The sequence below is a fragment of the Heptranchias perlo genome, chromosome 12 (genome assembly GCF_035084215.1).
Source record: "Heptranchias perlo isolate sHepPer1 chromosome 12, sHepPer1.hap1, whole genome shotgun sequence".
Classification (NCBI taxonomy): Eukaryota; Metazoa; Chordata; class Chondrichthyes; order Hexanchiformes; family Hexanchidae; genus Heptranchias; species Heptranchias perlo.
Genome location: NC_090336.1, coordinates 899,200 through 919,623, shown reverse-complemented (window position 1 = coordinate 919,623; position 20,424 = coordinate 899,200). Strand labels below are relative to the sequence as shown.

Genomic DNA, 20,424 nt, shown 5'->3' with positions numbered 1-20,424 from the left:
GGTTAACCAAAAGACAGCAGCTTCAGTTCAGTACTGTACGGGAGTGTCAGCCTGGATGATGTGCTCAAGTCTCGAGTGGGAGTGAAGCCATGACCAACTGAGCCAACGGACGAGAAGCAGAAAGACAAAGTGGATTTAGAAAAGAGTTCCAGGGGAAAGCTGGAGAAACCGGAGGAAGTGAGCAGTTATTGAGAGTCAAGAGAAGAGGTTGTAGGTGAAGAACACAAGGAACATCAAATCTGAAAGCAAGAGACTGTTACTGTAGTGCTTTGTTTCTGGTTGCTGTAATAGATAGAGGATACGTGTTGTGTACAAGCAGTGCCCTGCACAGGGCAGGCACAGTGACACTACATCAGGGAAATAATACTTATTCAAAATATTTGCACAGCTGTTAATAAATCTCGCTGTCTAATCAAATTTAATATTTGCAAAAGTACAGACATTTATATGCAATCTGGTAAAAGCAGTGGAGGTTGTACAATGACACCAGTCCCGTTCAGGGTTCTCAGACTTTGAACCTTTCACTAGTTCCTGGAATCATTCCACTGCACGCAGTTCCTGGCAATTTGCATTTTGACATTACTCAGATCAAAGATGAATGAGAGACTTTTTCAAATTGGGTATTAGTAACATCAGAACGTTTTGTTAAATGGTCTGTTTGGCGTCACCCTGGAAACAGGCACAACGTGAGCAAAGGCACTGGGGTAGAATTCCGGTGGGGGGATTCTCCCCATCTCCCACCGAAGCCCTGGAGAAACAGTGGGACGTGGGGGTCCCGGCAGAAAATCTGACCTCACTGGTGTGACCCAATGAGCAGCATCATTTCCAGCGGGTTTAATAAAACACCTCTGCACTCTCTACAATATCCTCAGTGCTTATTGATTCTCGGGATGTGGGCATCTCTGGTAAGGCCGGCATTTATTGCCCATCCCTAGTTGCCCTTTGAGAAGGGCCTTTTTCTTGAACCGCTGCAGTCCGTGTGGTGAAGGTTCTCCCACAGTGCTGTTAGGAAGGGAGTTCCAGGATTTTGACCCAGCGACGATGAAGGAACGGCCGATATATTTCCAGGTCGGGACGGTGTGTGACTTGGAGGGGATGGTGTTCCCATTGCACCTGCTGCCCTTATCCTTACATCACGGGGAGAACAGGGGTGTAAACTCTCAGACACTATGGGAGTGAAGACTGCTCCACTGCTCCCCAGAATACTCAGCCAAATGGCACAGGGCTGGAGTGCTGTGCACAGTCCTAGGTAGAACAGATAATGGGTATCAGGGTGACAGAAAGCCCAGAGTTCGCATCAGATCACAAACCAGGATAGCAGACAATGGAAGCAGTGTTACAACCATTCACACACTCCCACACCTCAATCTTTCTCGAGCACAGTGTCCGTACCATTCACCCTTCGCCAACTCTATCGGCAGACTGGTTCCCCGGGGCTCGATGGCATGTGACAAGGACAAGCAGCGTTTATCACCTCAAGGATGGTCGAATCTTCATTATAAATATATCTTCGCACACAAAATACACCTTGTGTTACTGTGTATAACACACCCTTATATATTATATAATAGCACACCGTGTGATACAGTGTAGAGGGAGCTTTACACTGTATCTAACCCATGCCCTGGGAGTGTTTGATGTGACAGTGTAGAGGGAGCTTTACTCTGTATCTAACCCGTGCTGTACCTGCCCAGGGAGTGTTTGATGGGACAGTGTAGAGGGAGCCTGGGTCTGGGTCTTAGCCTGGGTCTAGGATTGGGGCATGGGCCTGGGTCTTTGTCTTTGTCTGGGCCTGGGTCTTTGTCTGGGCCTGGGTTTGGGCTGGCTCCTCTCTTCAGTGCCTGAAGAATCCTTCATATGTCTGTAATCAGGAGACAATTGATCTTTATTGCCAACATTCAGAAATCATTTTGGTAAGTCTCGGGGCCATAAGCTTTGTCCAGGGTGAGCTGCACAGATTGCAGTGGTTTGTCCAGGGTGATTGTACAGATTGCAGTGGTTTGTCCAGGGTGATTGCACAGATTGCAGAGGTTTGTCCAGGGTGATTGCACAGATTGCAGAGGTTTGTCCAGGGTGATTGAACAGATTGCAGTGGTTTGTCCAGGGTGATTGCACAGATTGCAGAGGTTTGTCCAGGATGAGCTGCACAGATTGAAGTGGTTTGTCCAGGGTGATTGTACAGATTGCAGTGGTTTGTCCAGGGTGATTGTACAGATTGCAGTGGTTTGTCCAGGGTGATTGTACAGATTGCAGTGGTTTGTCCTGGGTGATTGTACAGATTGCAGTGGTTTGTCCAGGGTGATTGCACAGATTGCAGAGGTTTGTCCAGGATGAGCTGCACAGATTGAAGTGGTTTGTCCAGGGTGATTGTACAGATTGCAGAGGTTTGACCAGGGTGAGGTGCACAGATTGCAGCGGTTTGTCCAGGGTGATTGTACAGATTGCAGTGATTTGTCCAGGGTGATTGTACAGATTGCAGTGGTTTGTCCAGGGTGACTGCACAGATTGCAGTGGTTTGTCCAGGGTGATTGTACAGATTGCAGAGGTTTGTCCAGGGTGATTGTACAGATTGCAGTGGTTTGTCCAGGGTGAATGCACAGATTGCAGTGATTTGTCCAGGGTGAATGCACTGATTGCAGTGGTTTGTCCAGGGTGAGGTGCACAGATTGCAGAGGTTTGTCCAGGGTGATTGTACAGATTGCAGTGGTTTGTCCAGGGTGAATGCACAGATTGCAGTGGTTTGTCCAGGATGAGCTGCACAGATTGAAGTGGTTTGTCCAGGGTGATTGTACAGATTGCAGTGGTTTGTCCAGGGTGAATGCACAGATTGCAGTGATTTGTCCAGGGTGATTGTACAGATTGCAGTGATTTGTCCAGGGTGAATGCACTGATTGCAGTGGTTTGTCCAGGGTGACTGCACAGATTGCAGTGATTTGTCCAGGGTGATTGTACAGATTGCAGTGGTTTGTCCAGGGTGATTGCACAGATTGCAGTGGTTTGTCCAGGGTGATTGCACAGATTGCAGTGGTTTGTCCAGGGTGATTGCACAGATTGCAGTGGTTTGTCCAGAGTGGTTGTACAGTTTGCAAAGGTTTGTCCAGGGTGATTGTACAGATTGCAGAGGTTTGACCAGGGTGAGGTGCACAGATTGCAGAGGTTTGTCCAGGGTGATTGTACAGATTGCAGTGGTTTGTCCAGGGTGACTGCACAGATTGCAGAGGTTGTCCAGGGTGACTGCACAGATTGCAGTGGTTTGTCCAGGGTGAGGTGCACAGATTGGAGTGGTTTGTCCAGGGTGATTGTACAGATTGCAGTGGTTTGTCCAGGGTGATTGCACAGATTGCAGTGGTTTGTCCAGGGTGATTGTACAGATTGCAGTGGTTTGTCCAGGGTGAATGCACAGATTGCAGTGGTTTGTCCAGGGTGAGGTGCACAGATTGCAGAGGTTTGTCCAGGGTGATTGTACAGATTGCAGTGGTTTGTCCAGGGTGAATGCACAGATTGCAGTGATTTGTCCAGGGTGAATGCACTGATTGCAGTGGTTTGTCCAGGGTGACTGCACAGATTGCAGTGATTTGTCCAGGGTGATTGTACAGATTGCAGTGGTTTGTCCAGGGTGATTGCACAGATTGCAGTGGTTTGTCCAGGGTGATTGTACAGTTTGCAAAGGTTTGTCCAGGGTGATTGTACAGATTGCAGTGGTTTGTCCAGGGTGAGCTGGACAGATTGCAGTGGTTTGTCCAGGGTGAGCTGGACAGATTGCAGAGGTTTGACCAGGGTGAGCTGGACAGATTGCAGAGGTTTGTCCAGGATGAGCTGCACAGATTGAAGTGGTTTGTCCAGGGTGAGGTGCACAGATTGCAGCGGTTTGTCCAGGGTGATTGTACAGATTGCAGTGGTTTGTCCAGGGTGAATGCACAGATTGCAGTGGTTTGTCCAGGATGAGCTGCACAGATTGAAGTGGTTTGTCCAGGGTGATTGTACAGATTGCAGTGGTTTGTCCAGGGTGAATGCACTGATTACAGTGGTTTGTCCAGGGTGAGGTGCACAGATTGCAGAGGTTTGTCCAGGGTGATTGTACAGATTGCAGTGGTTTGTCCAGGGTGAATGCACAGATTGCTGTGGTTTGTCCAGGATGAGCTGCACAGATTGAAGTGGTTTGTCCAGGGTGATTGTACAGATTGCAGTGGTTTGTCCAGGGTGAATGCACTGATTACAGTGGTTTGTCCAGGGTGAGGTGCACAGATTGCAGAGGTTTGTCCAGGGTGATTGTACAGATTGCAGTGGTTTGTCCAGGGTGAATGCACAGATTGCAGTGGTTTGTCCAGGATGAGCTGCACAGATTGAAGTGGTTTGTCCAGGGTGAATGCACAGATTGCAGTGATTTGTCCAGGGTGAATGCACTGATTGCAGTGGTTTGTCCAGGGTGACTGCACAGATTGCAGTGATTTGTCCAGGGTGATTGTACAGATTGCAGTGGTTTGTCCAGGGTGATTGCACAGATTGCAGTGGTTTGTCCAGGGTGATTGTACAGTTTGCAAAGGTTTGTCCAGGGTGATTGTACAGATTGCAGTGGTTTGTCCAGGGTGAGCTGGACAGATTGCAGTGGTTTGTCCAGGGTGAGCTGGACAGATTGCAGAGGTTTGACCAGGGTGAGCTGGACAGATTGCAGAGGTTTGTCCAGGATGAGCTGCACAGATTGAAGTGGTTTGTCCAGGGTGAGGTGCACAGATTGCAGCGGTTTGTCCAGGGTGATTGTACAGATTGCAGTGGTTTGTCCAGGGTGACTGCACAGATTGCAGAGGTTGTCCAGGGTGACTGCACAGATTGCAGTGGTTTGTCCAGGGTGATTGTACAGATTGCAGTGGTTTGTCCAGGGTGAATGCACTGATTGCAGTGGTTTGTCCAGGGTGATTGTACAGATTGCAGTGGTTTGTCCAGGGTGATTGTACAGATTGCAGTGGTTTGTCCAGGGTGAATGCACTGATTGCAGTGGTTTGTCCAGGGTGATTGTACAGATTGCAGTGGCTTGTCCAGGGTGATTGCACAGATTGCAGTGGTTTGTCCAGAGTGATTGTACAGATTGCAGTGGTTTGTCCAGGGTGATTGCACAGATTGCAGTGGTTTGTCCAGAGTGATTGTACAGTTTGCAAAGGTTTGTCCAGGGTGAGCTGGACAGATTGCAGTGGTTTGTCCAGGGTGATTGCACAGATTGCAGTGATTTGTCCAGGGTGATTGTACAGATTGCAGTGGTTTGTCCAGGGTGATTGCACAGATTGCAGTGATTTGTCCAGGGTGATTGTACAGATTGCAGTGGTTTGTCCAGGGTGATTGTACAGATTGCAGTGGTTTGTCCAGGGTGATTGTACAGATTGCAGTGGTTTGTCCAGGGTGATTGCACAAATTGCAGTGGTTTGTCCAGAGTGATTGTACAGTTTGCAAAGGTTTGTCCAGGGTGAGCTGGACAGATTGCAGTGGTTTGTCCAGGGTGAGCTGGACAGATTGCAGTGGTTTGTCCAGGGTGAGCTGGACAGATTGCAGTGGTTTGTCCAGGGTGAGCTGGACAGATTGCAGTGGTTTGTCCAGGGTGAGCTGGACAGATTGCAGTGGTTTGTCCAGGGTGAGCTGGACAGATTGCAGTGGTTTGTCCAGGGTGAGCTGGACAGATTGCAGTGGTTTGTCCAGGGTGATTGTACAGATTGCAGTGGTTTGTCCAGGGTGATTGTACAGATTGCAGTGGTTTGTCCAGGGTGAGCTGGACAGATTGCAGTGGTTTGTCCAGGGTGAGCTGGACAGATTGCAGTGGTTTGTCCAGGGTGATTGTACAGATTGCAGTGGTTTGTCCAGGGTGAGCTGGACAGATTGCAGTGGTTTGTCCAGGGTGAGCTGGACAGATTGCAGTGGTTTGTCCAGGGTGAGCTGGACAGATTGCAGTGGTTTGTCCAGGGTGAGCTGGGCAGATTGCAGTGGTTTGTCCAGGGTGAGCTGGGCAGATTGCAGTGGTTTGTCCAGGGTGAGCTGGACAGATTGCAGTGGTTTGTCCAGGGTGAGCTGGACAGATTGCAGTGGTTTGTCCAGGGTGAGCTGGACAGATTGCAGTGGTTTGTCCAGGGTGAGCTGGACAGATTGCAGTGGTTTGTCCAGGGTGAGCTGGACAGATTGCAGTGGTTTGTCCAGGGTGAGCTGGACAGATTGCAGTGGTTTGTCCAGGGTGAGCTGGACAGATTGCAGTGGTTTGTCCAGGGTGAGCTGGACAGATTGCAGTGGTTTGTCCAGGGTGAGCTGGACAGATTGCAGTGGTTTGTCCAGGGTGATTGTACAGATTGCAGTGGTTTGTCCAGGGTGAGCTGGACAGATTGCAGTGGTTTGTCCAGGGTGATTGTACAGATTGCAGTGGTTTGTCCAGGGTGAGCTGGACAGATTGCAGTGGTTTGTCCAGGGTGAGCTGGACAGATTGCAGTGGTTTGTCCAGGGTGATTGTACAGATTGCAGTGGTTTGTCCAGGGTGAGCTGGACAGATTGCAGTGGTTTGTCCAGGGTGAGCTGGACAGATTGCAGTGGTTTGTCCAGGGTGATGATACAGATTGCAGTGTTGGCGGGATTACTCCGGAGAGTTGCCGATGATCTGGTGGCACATTCCTCATCACTGCCAGTCAATGGCACCTGTTGACATTCAGGACAGGGCAGACGGCCGAACTGTGTCCAGCAACGAAAGTCCTCATCACTGTCCACGAATTATTGAGAGTTTAGGTCATCACAGGCCGGGGACGCCGCACACTTCTTCTCCACCAATGAGAGCCGATCTCCGGAGTTCTGTCTGACGAAAACTGCCACCTCGCTCAAGGCCACTGGGTAATCCTGGAGCTGGGTCCCACCATCAAACAACTGGGCTGTGTTCACATCCTTCCACTGGTAGGTGTTTCCTGGCAGGTAGATGTCCCTGTGGACTCTGCCTGGCTCCGTCACTGGAGCGACCAATACCTGCAAGCGTGAAACCAAAGGGTTACAGTGTGGGCACTGAAAGGGGCGGGAATCACTCATTTACCCTCAGAGGGAAAAATCACTCACTTCCTCACACAGTGGGACAGAATCACTCACTTCCCCACACAGTGGACAGAATCACTCACTTCCCCACACAGTGGGACAGAATCACTCACTTCCCCACACAGTGAACAGAATCACTCACTTCCCCACACAGTGGGACAGAATCACTCACTTCCCCACACAGTGGGACAGAATCACTCACTTCCTCACTCAGTGGGACAGAATCACTCACTTCCTCACACAGTGGGACAGAATCACTCACTTCCCCACACAGTGGGACAGAATCACTCACTTCCCCACACAGTGGGACAGAATCACTCACTTCCTCACACAGTGGGACAGAATCACTCACTTCCCCACACAGTGGGACAGAATCACTCACTTCCTCACACAGTGGGACAGAATCACTCACTTCCTCACACAGTGGACAGAATCACTCACTTCCTCACACAGTGGGACAGAATCACTCACTTCCCCACACAGTGGGACAGAATCACTCACTTCCCCACACAGTGGACAGAATCACTCACTTCCCCACACAGTGGGACAGAATCACTCACTTCCCCACACAGTGGGACAGAATCACTCACTTCCCCACACAGTGGGACAGAATCACTCACTTCCTCACACAGTGGGACAGAATCACTCACTTCCTCACACAGTGGGACAGAATCACTCACTTCCCCACACAGTGGGACAGAATCACTCACTTCCTCACACAGTGGACAGAATCACTCACTTCCCCACACAGTGGACAGAATCACTCACTTCCCCACACAGTGGGACAGAATCACTCACTTCCTCACACAGTGGACAGAATCACTCACTTCCCCACACAGTGGACAGAATCACTCACTTCCCCACACAGTGGGACAGAATCACTCACTTCCCCACACAGTGGGACAGAATCACTCACTTCCTCACACAGTGGGACAGAATCACTCACTTCCCCACACAGTGGGACAGAATCACTCACTTCCCCACACAGTGGGACAGAATCACTCACTTCCTCACACAGTGGGACAGAATCACTCACTTCCCCACACAGTGGGACAGAATCACTCACTTCCTCACACAGTGGGACAGAATCACTCACTTCCTCACACAGTGGGACAGAATCACTCACTTCCCCACACAGTGGGACAGAATCACTCACTTCCCCACACAGTGGGACAGAATCACTCACTTCCCCACACAGTGGGACAGAATCACTCACTTCCCCACACAGTGGACAGAATCACTCACTTCCCCACACAGTGGACAGAATCACTCACTTCCCCACACAGTGGGACAGAATCACTCACTTCCCCACACAGTGGGACAGAATCACTCACTTCCCCACACAGTGGGACAGAATCACTCACTTCCCCACACAGTGGGACAGAATCACTCACTTCCCCACACAGTGGGACAGAATCACTCACTTCCCCACACAGTGGACAGAATCACTCACTTCCCCACACAGTGGGACAGAATCACTCACTTCCTCACACAGTGGGACAGAATCACTCACTTCCTCACACAGTGGGACAGAATCACTCACTTCCCCACAGAGTGGACAGAATCACTCACTTCCCCACACAGTGGGACAGAATCACTCACTTCCCCACACAGTGGACAGAATCACTCACTTCCCCACACAGTGGACAGAATCACTCACTTCCCCACAGAGTGGACAGAATCACTCACTTCCCCACACAGTGGACAGAATCACTCACTTCCCCACACAGTGGACAGAATCACTCACTTCCCCACACAGTGGACAGAATCACTCACTTCCCCACACAGTGGACAGAATCACTCACTTCCCCACACAGTGGGACAGAATCACTCACTTCCTCACACAGTGGGACAGAATCACTCACTTCCCCACACAGTGGGACAGAATCACTCACTTCCTCACACAGTGAACAGAATCACTCACTTCCTCACACAGTGGACAGAATCACTCACTTCCCCACACAGTGGACAGAATCACTCACTTCCCCACACAGTGGGACAGAATCACTCACTTCCTCACACAGTGGGACAGAATCATTCACTTCCCCACACAGTGGGACAGAATCACTCACTTCCCCACACAGTGGACAGAATCACTCACTTCCTCACACAGTGGGACAGAATCACTCACTTCCCCACACAGTGGGACAGAATCACTCACTTCCCCACACAGTGGGACAGAATCACTCACTTCCTCACACAGTGGGACAGAATCACTCACTTCCCCACACAGTGGACAGAATCACTCACTTCCTCACACAGTGGGACAGAATCACTCACTTCCCCACACAGTGGACAGAATCACTCACTTCCCCACAGAGTGGGACAGAATCACTCACTTCCCCACACAGTGGACAGAATCACTCACTTCCCCACACAGTGGACAGAATCACTCACTTCCCCACACAGTGGGACAGAATCACTCACTTCCCCACAGAGTGGGACAGAATCACTCACTTCCCCACACAGTGGGACAGAATCACTCACTTCCCCACACAGTGGGACAGAATCACTCACTTCCTCACACAGTGGACAGAATCACTCACTTCCCCACAGAGTGGGACAGAATCACTCACTTCCCCACAGAGTGGGACAGAATCACTCACTTCCCCACAGAGTGGGACAGAATCACTCACTTCCCCACACAGTGGGACAGAATCACTCACTTCCCCACAGAGTGGGACAGAATCACTCACTTCCCCACACAGTGGGACAGAATCACTCACTTCCCCACAGAGTGGGACAGAATCACTCACTTCCCCACACAGTGGGACAGAATCACTCACTTCCCCACAGAGTGGGACAGAATCACTCACTTCCCCACACAGTGGGACAGAATCACTCACTTCCCCACACAGTGGACAGAATCACTCACTTCCCCACAGAGTGGGACAGAATCACTCACTTCCCCACAGAGTGGGACAGAATCACTCACTTCCTCACACAGTGGGACAGAATCACTCACTTCCTCACACAGTGGGACAGAATCACTCACTTCCCCACACAGTGGACAGAATCACTCACTTCCCCACACAGTGGGACAGAATCACTCACTTCCCCACACAGTGGGACAGAATCACTCACTTCCCCACACAGTGGGACAGAATCACTCACTTCCCCACACAGTGGACAGAATCACTCACTTCCCCACACAGTGGACAGAATCACTCACTTCCTCACACAGTGGGACAGAATCACTCACTTCCCCACACAGTGGGACAGAATCACTCACTTCCCCACACAGTGGGACAGAATCACTCACTTCCCCACACAGTGGGACAGAATCACTCACTTCCCCACACAGTGGGACAGAATCACTCACTTCCTCACACAGTAAACAGAATCACTCACTTCCTCACACAGTGGACAGAATCACTCACTTCCCCACACAGTGGACAGAATCACTCACTTCCCCACACAGTGGGACAGAATCACTCACTTCCTCACACAGTGGACAGAATCACTCACTTCCTCACACAGTGGGACAGAATCACTCACTTCCCCACACAGTGGACAGAATCACTCACTTCCCCACACAGTGGACAGAATCACTCACTTCCCCACACAGTGGGACAGAATCACTCACTTCCCCACAGAGTGGGACAGAATCACTCACTTCCTCACACAGTGGACAGAATCACTCACTTCCTCACACAGTGGACAGAATCACTCACTTCCCCACACAGTGGACAGAATCACTCACTTCCTCACACAGTGGACAGAATCACTCACTTCCTCACACAGTGGGACAGAATCACTCACTTCCCCACACAGTGGACAGAATCACTCACTTCCTCACACAGTGGGACAGAATCACTCACTTCACCACAGAGTGGCCCTCTCCGAGCTCATCTTTACCATGAGCCCCATCTCCAGCTCCCTCAACCTTATTCGTACCAAACTGCTGACCACCCAACTTCCCTTCGCGGCCCCCATGATAGCTGACGTTGTTACCTCAGGTCCTGTCCCCCTCTCCTTCAAAATCTGCCATCATCACCTCCCTCCTCAAAAAATCAACCTTGACTTCTTACAAACTACCACCCCATCTCTGATCTCCCTTTCCTCTCCAAACTCCTTGAACGTTTTGTTGCCCCCCAAATCCGTGCCCATCTTTCCCCCAACTCCATGTTTGAATCTCTCCAATCAGGTTTCCGTCCCTGCCACAGTCCTGAAACGGCCCTTATCAAAGTCACAAATGACATCCCATGTGACAGTGACCGTGGTGAACTCTCCCTCCTCATCCTTCTCCACCTGTCTGCAGCCTTTGACACGGTTGACCACACCATCCTCCTCCAACACCTCTCCTCCATCGTCCAGCTGGGTGGGACTGCCCTCGCCTGGTTCCAGTCTTATCAATCCCGTCATAGTCAGAGAATCACCTGCAATGGCTTCTCTTCCCACTCCTGCACCGTTACCTCTGGAGTCCCCCGAGGATCTATCCTTGGCCCCCTCCTATTTCTCATCTACATGCTGCCCCTCGGCGACATCATCCGAAAACACGTCAGGTTCCACATGTACACTGACGACACCCAGCTCTACCTCACCACCACCTCCCTCGACCCCGCCACTGTCTCTGATTTGTCACATGGCTTGTCCGATTGGATGAGCAAAAATTTCCTCCAGTTAAACATTGGGAAGACTGAAGCCACTGTCTTCAGTCCCCACCGCAAACTCTGTTCGCAACCTTGCCATCCTATTTGACCCTGAGATGAATTTCCGACCACATATCTGCTCCATCACTAAGACCGCCTACTTTGACCTCCAGAACATCAACCCTCTCCACCCCTGCCTCAGCTCATTTTTGATGAAACCCTCATCCATGCCTTTGTTAGCTCCAGACTGGACAATTCCAATGCTCTCCTGGACGGCCTCCCATCTTCCACCCTCCATAACCTTCAGCTCGTCCAAAACTCTGCTGCCCGTATCTTAACTCGCATCAAGTCCCGTTCACCCATCACCCCCTGTGCTCGCTGACCTATATTGGCTCCCAGTCCGGGAACGTCTCAATTTTAAAATTCTCATCTTTGTTTTCAAATCCCTCCATGGCCTCACCCCTCCTGATCTCTGTAACCTCCTCCAGCCCTACAACCCTCCGAGATCTCTGTAACCTCCTCCAGCCCTACAATCCTCCGAGATCTCTGTAACCTCCTCCAGCCCTACAACCCTCCAAGATCTCTGTAACCTCCTCCAGCCCTACAACCCTCCGAGATCTCTGTAACCTCCTCCAGCCCTACAACCCTCCGAGATCTCTGTAACCTCCTCCAGCCCTACAACCCTCCGAGATCTCTGTAACCTCCTCCGGCCCTACGACCCTCCGAGATCTCTGTAACCTCCTCCAGCCCGACAACCCTCCGAGATCTCTGTAACCTCCTCCAGCCCTACAACCCTCCGAGATCTCTGTAACCTCCTCCAGCCCTACAACCCTCCGAGATCTCTGTAACCTTCTCCAGCCGTACAACCCTCCGAGATCTCTGTAACCTCCTCCAGCCCTACAACCCTCCGAGATCTCTGTAACCTCCTCCAGCCCTACAACCCTCCGAGATCTCTGTAACCTCCTCCAGCCCTACAACCCTCCGAGATCTCTGCGCTCCTCCAATTCTGACCTCTTGCACATTCCCAATTTTAATCGCTCCACCATTGGCGGCTGTGCCTTCAGCTGCCGAGGCCCTCAGCTCTGGAATTCCCTCCCTATAACTCTCCGCCTCTCGACCTCTCTCTCCTCCTTTAAGACATTCCTTATAACCTACATCTTTGACCAGGCTTTTCGTCACCCCTCTGGCTTGGTGTCAAGTTTTGCCTGATTACGTTCCTGTAAAGTGGCTTGGAACCTGCCCTTCCATGATATATATGTGGTGTACACATTTCATTATACAATAAAGAATTTTTAAAAATTGAAAAACTAAAGTCAGCTGATTTAAGTGTTTTTACAGACTGTGGGCTATAAAAGGGTCCAGGCCGATAGTGAACCCGCAGACCAGCTTACACTCGCCTGAAGTCAATGTAAAACAAGCTGACGATTCGCGATGGTCCAAGACCAATTTATATCCCACAGTGTGTAACGATTTTATATTCCTGTGTCTCTCTTGAGAAGGCAGGACAAGCAAAGACCAATCGGCAGAGAAAAGACACAAACTGTACCCCAGAACCCACCAGCTGGTCTCTGGAAAACCAACGTTCTCGCAGAAAAAACTGCTCATACCTCCTCACCAATCAGAAACTCGTCATCAATGGTAAATGTTCTTGGGTCACTTGGACTGTCCCACCACAGCGGACGAAACACGGGATGGCGGAGGGAGGCCCACTCCGCAGCAAGCTTCACCAGCAGGGGCACGACAAAGGTCTGGTGTCTGTGTATGTATGAACGGGTCACATTCACAATCTGAAACAGAGACCGCCATTGGTGACAGATCATCAGAACCCACCACACAACATCCCAACAGGACAAGGGCAGTGCTGCCTTCAACCTCAATGGTGGTTTATATATAGAATAACAGATACCCGGGAGTGAGTTACAGGCTGGAATCTAATCGAGGGGTTCGGGGGGGTTTATATATAGAATAACAGATACCCGGGAGTGAGTTACAGGCTGGAATCTAATCGAGGGGTTCGGGGGGTTTATATATAGAATAACAGATACCCAGGAGTGAGTTACAGGCTGGAATCTAATCGAGGGGTTCGGGGGGTTTATATATATAATAACAGATACCCGGGAGTGAGTCACAGACTGGAATCTAATCGAGGGGTTCGGGTGGTTTATATATAGAATAACAGATACCCAGGAGTGAGTTACAGACTGGAATCTAATCGAGGGGTTCGGGGGGGTTTATATATGGAATAACAGATACCCAGGAGTGAGTTACAGACTGGAATCTAATCGATGGGTTCGGGTGGTTTATATATAGAATAACAGATACCCGGGAGTGAGTTACAGGCTGGAATCTAATCGAGGGGTTCGGGGGGTTTATATATAGAATAACAGATACCCGGGAGTGAGTTACAGACTGGAATCTAATCGAGGGGTTCGGGGGGGTTTATATATAGAATAACAGATACCCGGGAGTGAGTTACAGGCTGGAATCTAATCGAGGGGTTCGGGGGGTTTATATATAGAATAACAGATACCCGGGAGTGAGTTACAGGCTGGAATCTAATCGAGGGGTTCAGGTGGTTTATATATAGAATAACAGATACCCGGGAGTGAGTTACAGGCTGGAATCTAATCGAGGGGTTCGGGGGGTTTATATATATAATAACAGATACCCGGGAGTGAGTCACAGACTGGAATCTAATCGAGGGGTTCGGGTGGTTTATATATAGAATAACAGATACCCGGGAGTGAGTTACAGACTGGAATCTAATCGAGGGGTTCGGGTGGTTTATATATAGAATAACAGATACCCAGGAGTGAGTTACAGACTGGAATCTAATCGAGGGGTTCGGGGGGGTTTATATATAGAATAACAGATACCCAGGAGTGAGTTACAGACTGGAATCTAATCGATGGGTTCGGGTGGTTTATATATAGAATAACAGATACCCGGGAGTGAGTTACAGGCTGGAATCTAATCGAGGGGTTCGGGGGGTTTATATATAGAATAACAGATACCCGGGAGTGAGTTACAGACTGGAATCTAATCGAGGGGTTCGGGGGGGTTTATATATAGAATAACAGATACCCGGGAGTGAGTTACAGGCTGGAATCTAATCGAGGGGTTCGGGGGGTTTATATATAGAATAACAGATACCCGGGAGTGAGTTACAGGCTGGAATCTAATCGAGGGGTTCGGGGGGGTTTATATATAGAATAACAGATACCCGGGAGTGAGTTACAGACTGGAATCTAATCGAGGGGTTCGGGGGGGTTTATATATAGAATAACAGATACCCGGGAGTGAGTTACAGGCTGGAATCTAATCGAGGGGTTCGGGGGGTTTATATATAGAATAACAGATACCCGGGAGTGAGTTACAGGCTGGAATCTAATCGAGGGATTCGGGGGGGTTTATATATAGAATAACAGATACCCGGGAGTGAGTTACAGACTGGAATCTAATCGAGGGGTTCGGGGGGGTTTATATATAGAATAACAGATACCCGGGAGTGAGTTACAGGCTGGAATCTAATCGAGGGGTTCGGGGGGTTTATATATAGAATAACAGATACCCGGGAGTGAGTTACAGGCTGGAATCTAATCGAGGGGTTCAGGTGGTTTATATATAGAATAACAGATACCCGGGAGTGAGTTACAGGCTGGAATCTAATCGAGGGGTTCGGGGGGTTTATATATATAATAACAGATACCCGGGAGTGAGTCATAGACTGGAATCTAATCGAGGGGTTCGGGTGGTTTATATATAGAATAACAGATACCCGGGAGTGAGTTACAGACTGGAATCTAATCGAGGGGTTCGGGTGGTTTATATATAGAATAACAGATACCCAGGAGTGAGTTACAGACTGGAATCTAATCGAGGGGTTCGGGGGGGTTTATATATAGAATAACAGATACCCAGGAGTGAGTTACAGACTGGAATCTAATCGATGGGTTCGGGTGGTTTATATATAGAATAACAGATACCCGGGAGTGAGTTACAGGCTGGAATCTAATCGAGGGGTTCGGGGGGTTTATATATAGAATAACAGATACCCGGGAGTGAGTTACAGACTGGAATCTAATCGAGGGGTTCGGGGGGGTTTATATATAGAATAACAGATACCCGGGAGTGAGTTACAGGCTGGAATCTAATCGAGGGGTTCGGGGGGTTTATATATAGAGTAACAGATACCCGGGAGTGAGTTACAGGCTGGAATCTAATCGAGGGGTTCGGGGGGGTTTATATATAGAATAACAGATACCCGGGAGTGAGTTACAGGCTGGAATCTAATCGAGGGGTTCGGGGGGTTTATATATAGAATAACAGATACCCGGGAGTGAGTTACAGGCTGGAATCTAATCGAGGGGTTCAGGTGGTTTATATATAGAATAACAGATACCCGGGAGTGAGTTACAGGCTGGAATCTAATCGAGGGGTTCGGGGGGTTTATATATAGAATAACAGATACCCGGGAGTGAGTTACAGGCTGGAATCTAATCGAGGGGTTCAGGTGGTTTATATATCGAATAACAGATACCCGGGAGTGAGTTACAGACTGGAATCTAATCGAAGGGTTCGGGGGGTTTATATATAGAATAACAGATACCCGGGAGTGAGTTACAGGCTGGAATCTAATCGAGGGGTTCAGGTGGTTTATATATCGAATAACAGATACCCGGGAGTGAGTTACAGGCTGGAATCTAATCGAGGGGTTCGGGGGGGTTTATATATAGAATAACAGATACCCGGGAGTGAGTTACAGGCTGGAATCTAATCGAGGGGTTCGGGGGGTTTATATATAGAATAACAGATACCCGGGAGTGAGTTACAGGCTGGAATCTAATCGAGGGGTTCGGGGGGTTTATATATAGAATAACAGATACCCGGGAGTGAGTTACAGACTGGAATCTAATCGAGGGGTTCGGGGGGTTTATATATAGAATAACAGATACCCGGGAGTGAGTTACAGGCTGGAATCTAATCGAGGGGTTCGGGGGGGTTTATATATAGAATAACAGATACCCAGGAGTGAGTTACAGGCTGGAATCTAATCGAGGGGTTCGGGGGGTTTATATATAGAATAACAGATACCCAGGAGTGAGTTACAGGCTGGAATCTAATCGAGGGGTTCGGGGGGTTTATATATAGAATAACAGATACCCGGGAGTGAGTTACAGGCTGGAATCTAATCGAGGGGTTCTGGGGGTTTATATATAGAATAACAGATACCCAGGAGTGAGTTACAGGCTGGAATCTAATCGAGGGGTTCAGGGGGTTTATATATAGAATAACAGATACCCAGGAGTGAGTTACAGACTGGAATCTAATCGAGGGGTTCGGGGGGGTTTATATATAGAATAACAGATACCCAGGAGTGAGTTACAGACTGGAATCTAATCGAGGGGTTCGGGGGGTTTATATATAGAATAACAGATACCCGGGAGTGAGTTACAGACTGGAATCTAATCGAGGGGTTCGGGGGGGTTTATATATAGAATAACAGATACCCGGGAGTGAGTTACAGGCTGGAATCTAATCGAGGGGTTCGGGGGGTTTATATATAGAATAACAGATACCCGGGAGTGAGTTACAGGCTGGAATCTAATCGAGGGGTTCAGGTGGTTTATATATAGAATAACAGATACCCGGGAGTGAGTTACAGGCTGGAATCTAATCGAGGGGTTCGGGGGGTTTATATATAGAATAACAGATACCCGGGAGTGAGTTACAGGCTGGAATCTAATCGAGGGGTTCAGGTGGTTTATATATAGAATAACAGATACCCGGGAGTGAGTTACAGGCTGGAATCTAATCGAGGGGTTCGGGGGGTTTATATATAGAATAACAGATACCCGGGAGTGAGTTACAGGCTGGAATCTAATCGAGGGGTTCAGGTGGTTTATATATCGAATAACAGATACCCGGGAGTGAGTTACAGACTGGAATCTAATCGAGGGGTTCGGGGGGTTTATATATAGAATAACAGATACCCGGGAGTGAGTTACAGGCTGGAATCTAATCGAGGGGTTCAGGTGGTTTATATATCGAATAACAGATACCCGGGAGTGAGTTACAGGCTGGAATCTAATCGAGGGGTTCGGGGGGGTTTATATATAGAATAACAGATACCCGGGAGTGAGTTACAGGCTGGAATCTAATCAAGGGGTTCGGGGGGTTTATATATAGAATAACAGATACCCGGGAGTGAGTTACAGGCTGGAATCTAATCGAGGGGTTCGGGGGGTTTATATATAGAATAACAGATACCCGGGAGTGAGTTACAGGCTGGAATCTAATCGAGGGGTTCGGGGGGTTTATATATAGAATAACAGATACCCGGGAGTGAGTTACAGGCTGGAATCTAATCGAGGGGTTCGGGGGGTTTATATATAGAATAACAGATACCCGGGAGTGAGTTACAGGCTGGAATCTAATCGAGGGGTTCGGGTGGTTTATATATAGATTAACAGATACCCGGGAGTGAGTTACAGGCTGGAATCTAATCGAGGGGTTCGGGGGGGTTTATATATAGAATAACAGATACCCAGGAGTGAGTTACAGGCTGGAATCTAATCGAGGGGTTCGGGGGGGTTTATATATAGAATAACAGGTACCCGGGAGTGAGTTACAGGCTGGAATCTAATCGAGGGGTTCGGGGGGTTTATATATAGAATAACAGATACCCGGGAGTGAGTTACAGGCTGGAATCTAATCGATGGGTTCGGGTGGTTTATATATAGATTAACAGATACCCGGGAGTGAGTTACAGGCTGGAATCTAATCGATGGGTTCGGGTGGTTTATATATAGATTAACAGATACCCGGGAGTGAGTTACAGGCTGGAATCTAATCGAGGGGTTCGGGGGGTTTATATATAGAATAACAGATACCCAGGAGTGAGTTACAGGCTGGAATCTAATCGAGGGGTTTGGGGGGGTTTATATATAGAATAACAGATACCCGGGAGTGAGTTACAGGCTGGAATCTAATCGAGGGGTTCGGGGGCTTTATATATAGAATAACAGATACCCGGGAGTGAGTTACAGGCTGGAATCTAATCGAGGGGTTCGGGGGGGTTTATATATAGAATAACAGATACCCAGGATTGAGTTACAGACTGGAATCTAATCGAGGGGTTCGGGGGGGTTTATATATAGAATAACAGATACCCAGGATTGAGTTACAGACTGGAATCTAATCGAGGGGTTCGGGGGGGTTTATATATAGAATAACAGATACCCGGGAGTGAGTTACAGGCTGGAATCTAATCGAGGGGTTCGGGGGGTTTATATATAGAATAACAGATACCCGGGAGTGAGTTACAGGCTGGAATCTAATCGAGGGGTTCGGGGGGTTTATATATAGAATAACAGATACCCGGGAGTGAGTTACAGGCTGGAATCTAATCGAGGGGTTCGGGGGGTTTATATATAGAATAACAGATACCCGGGAGTGAGTTACAGGCTGGAATCTAATCGAGGTGTTCGGGGGGTTTATATATAGAATAACAGATACCCGGGAGTGAGTTACAGGCTGGAATCTAATCGAGGGGTTCGGGTTCTTTATATCTGGAATAACAGATACCCGGGAGTGAGTTACAGGCTGGAATCTAATCGAGGGGTTCGGGGGGTTTATATATAGAATAACAGATACCCGGGAGTGAGTTACAGGCTGGAATCTAATCGAGGGGTTCGGGTGGTTTATATATAGAATAACAGATACCCGGGAGTGAGTTACACGCTGGAATCTAATCGAGGGGTTCGGCTGGTTTATATATAGAATAACAGATACCCGGGAGTGAGTTACAGGCTGGAATCTAATCGAGGGGTTCGGCTGGTTTATATATAGAATAACAGATACCCGGGAGTGAGTTACAGGCTGGAATCTAATCGATGGGTTCGGGGGGTTTATATATAGAATAACAGATACCCGGGAGTGAATTACAGGCTGGAATCTAATCGAGGGGTTCGGGGGGTTTATATATAGAATAACAGATACCCGGGAGTGAGTTACAGGCTGGTATCTAATCGAGGGGTTCGGGGGGTTTATATATAGAATAACAGATACCCGGGAGTGAGTTACAGGCTGGAATCTAATCGAGGGGTTCGGGGGGTTTATATATAGAATAACAGATACCCGGGAGTGAGTTACGGGCTGGAATCTAATCGAGGGGTTCGGGGGGTTTATATATAGAATAACAGATACCCGGGAGTGAGTTACAGGCTGGAATCTAATCGATGGGTTCGGGGGGTTTATATATAGAATTACAGATACCCGGGAGTGAGTTACAGACTGGAATCTAATCGAGGGGTTCGGGGGGTTTATATATAGAATAACAGATACCCGGGAGTGAGTTACAGACTGGAATCTAATCGAGGGGTTCGGGGGGTTTATATATAGAATAACAGATACCCGGGAGGGAGTCACAGACTGGAATCTAATCGAGGGGTTCGGGGGGTTTATATATAGAATAACAGATACCCGGGAGTGAGTTACAGGCTGGAATCTAATCGAGGGGTTCGGGGGGTTTATATATAGAATAACAGATACCCGGGAGTGAGTTACGGGCTGGAATCTAATCGAGGGGTTCGGGGGGTTTATATATAGAATAACAGATACCCGGGAGTGAGTTACGGGCTGGAATCTAATCGAGGGGTTCGGGTGGTTTATATATAGAATAACAGATACCCGGGAGTGAGTTACAGGCTGGAATCTAATCGATGGGTTCGGGGGGTTTATATATAGAATTACAGATACCCGGGAGTGAGTTACAGGCTGGAATCTA

General features: G+C 48.9%; 1 protein-coding gene across 5 annotated transcripts in view; it reads right to left on the bottom strand.

The window, feature by feature from the left end:
• Positions 1-399: 399 nt before the first annotated feature.
• LOC137327804 (SITS-binding protein-like) overlaps positions 400-20,424 on the bottom strand; it is a 199,672-nt gene continuing 179,647 nt past the window's right edge. For 3 of the 5 annotated variants that reach the window (XM_067993617.1, XM_067993620.1, XM_067993618.1), the window contains 2 exons: positions 13,244-13,423; positions 400-1,245 (listed from right to left, as the gene is read on the bottom strand). In XM_067993617.1, the coding sequence (XP_067849718.1) occupies positions 1,207-1,245; positions 13,244-13,423 (219 nt within the window). In that variant the 3' untranslated portion in view covers positions 400-1,206. Of the gene's footprint in view, positions 1,246-6,310; positions 6,982-13,243; positions 13,424-20,424 lie in introns of those variants that run through there. The other 2 variants (XM_067993615.1, XM_067993619.1) reach the window with 2 other exon arrangements.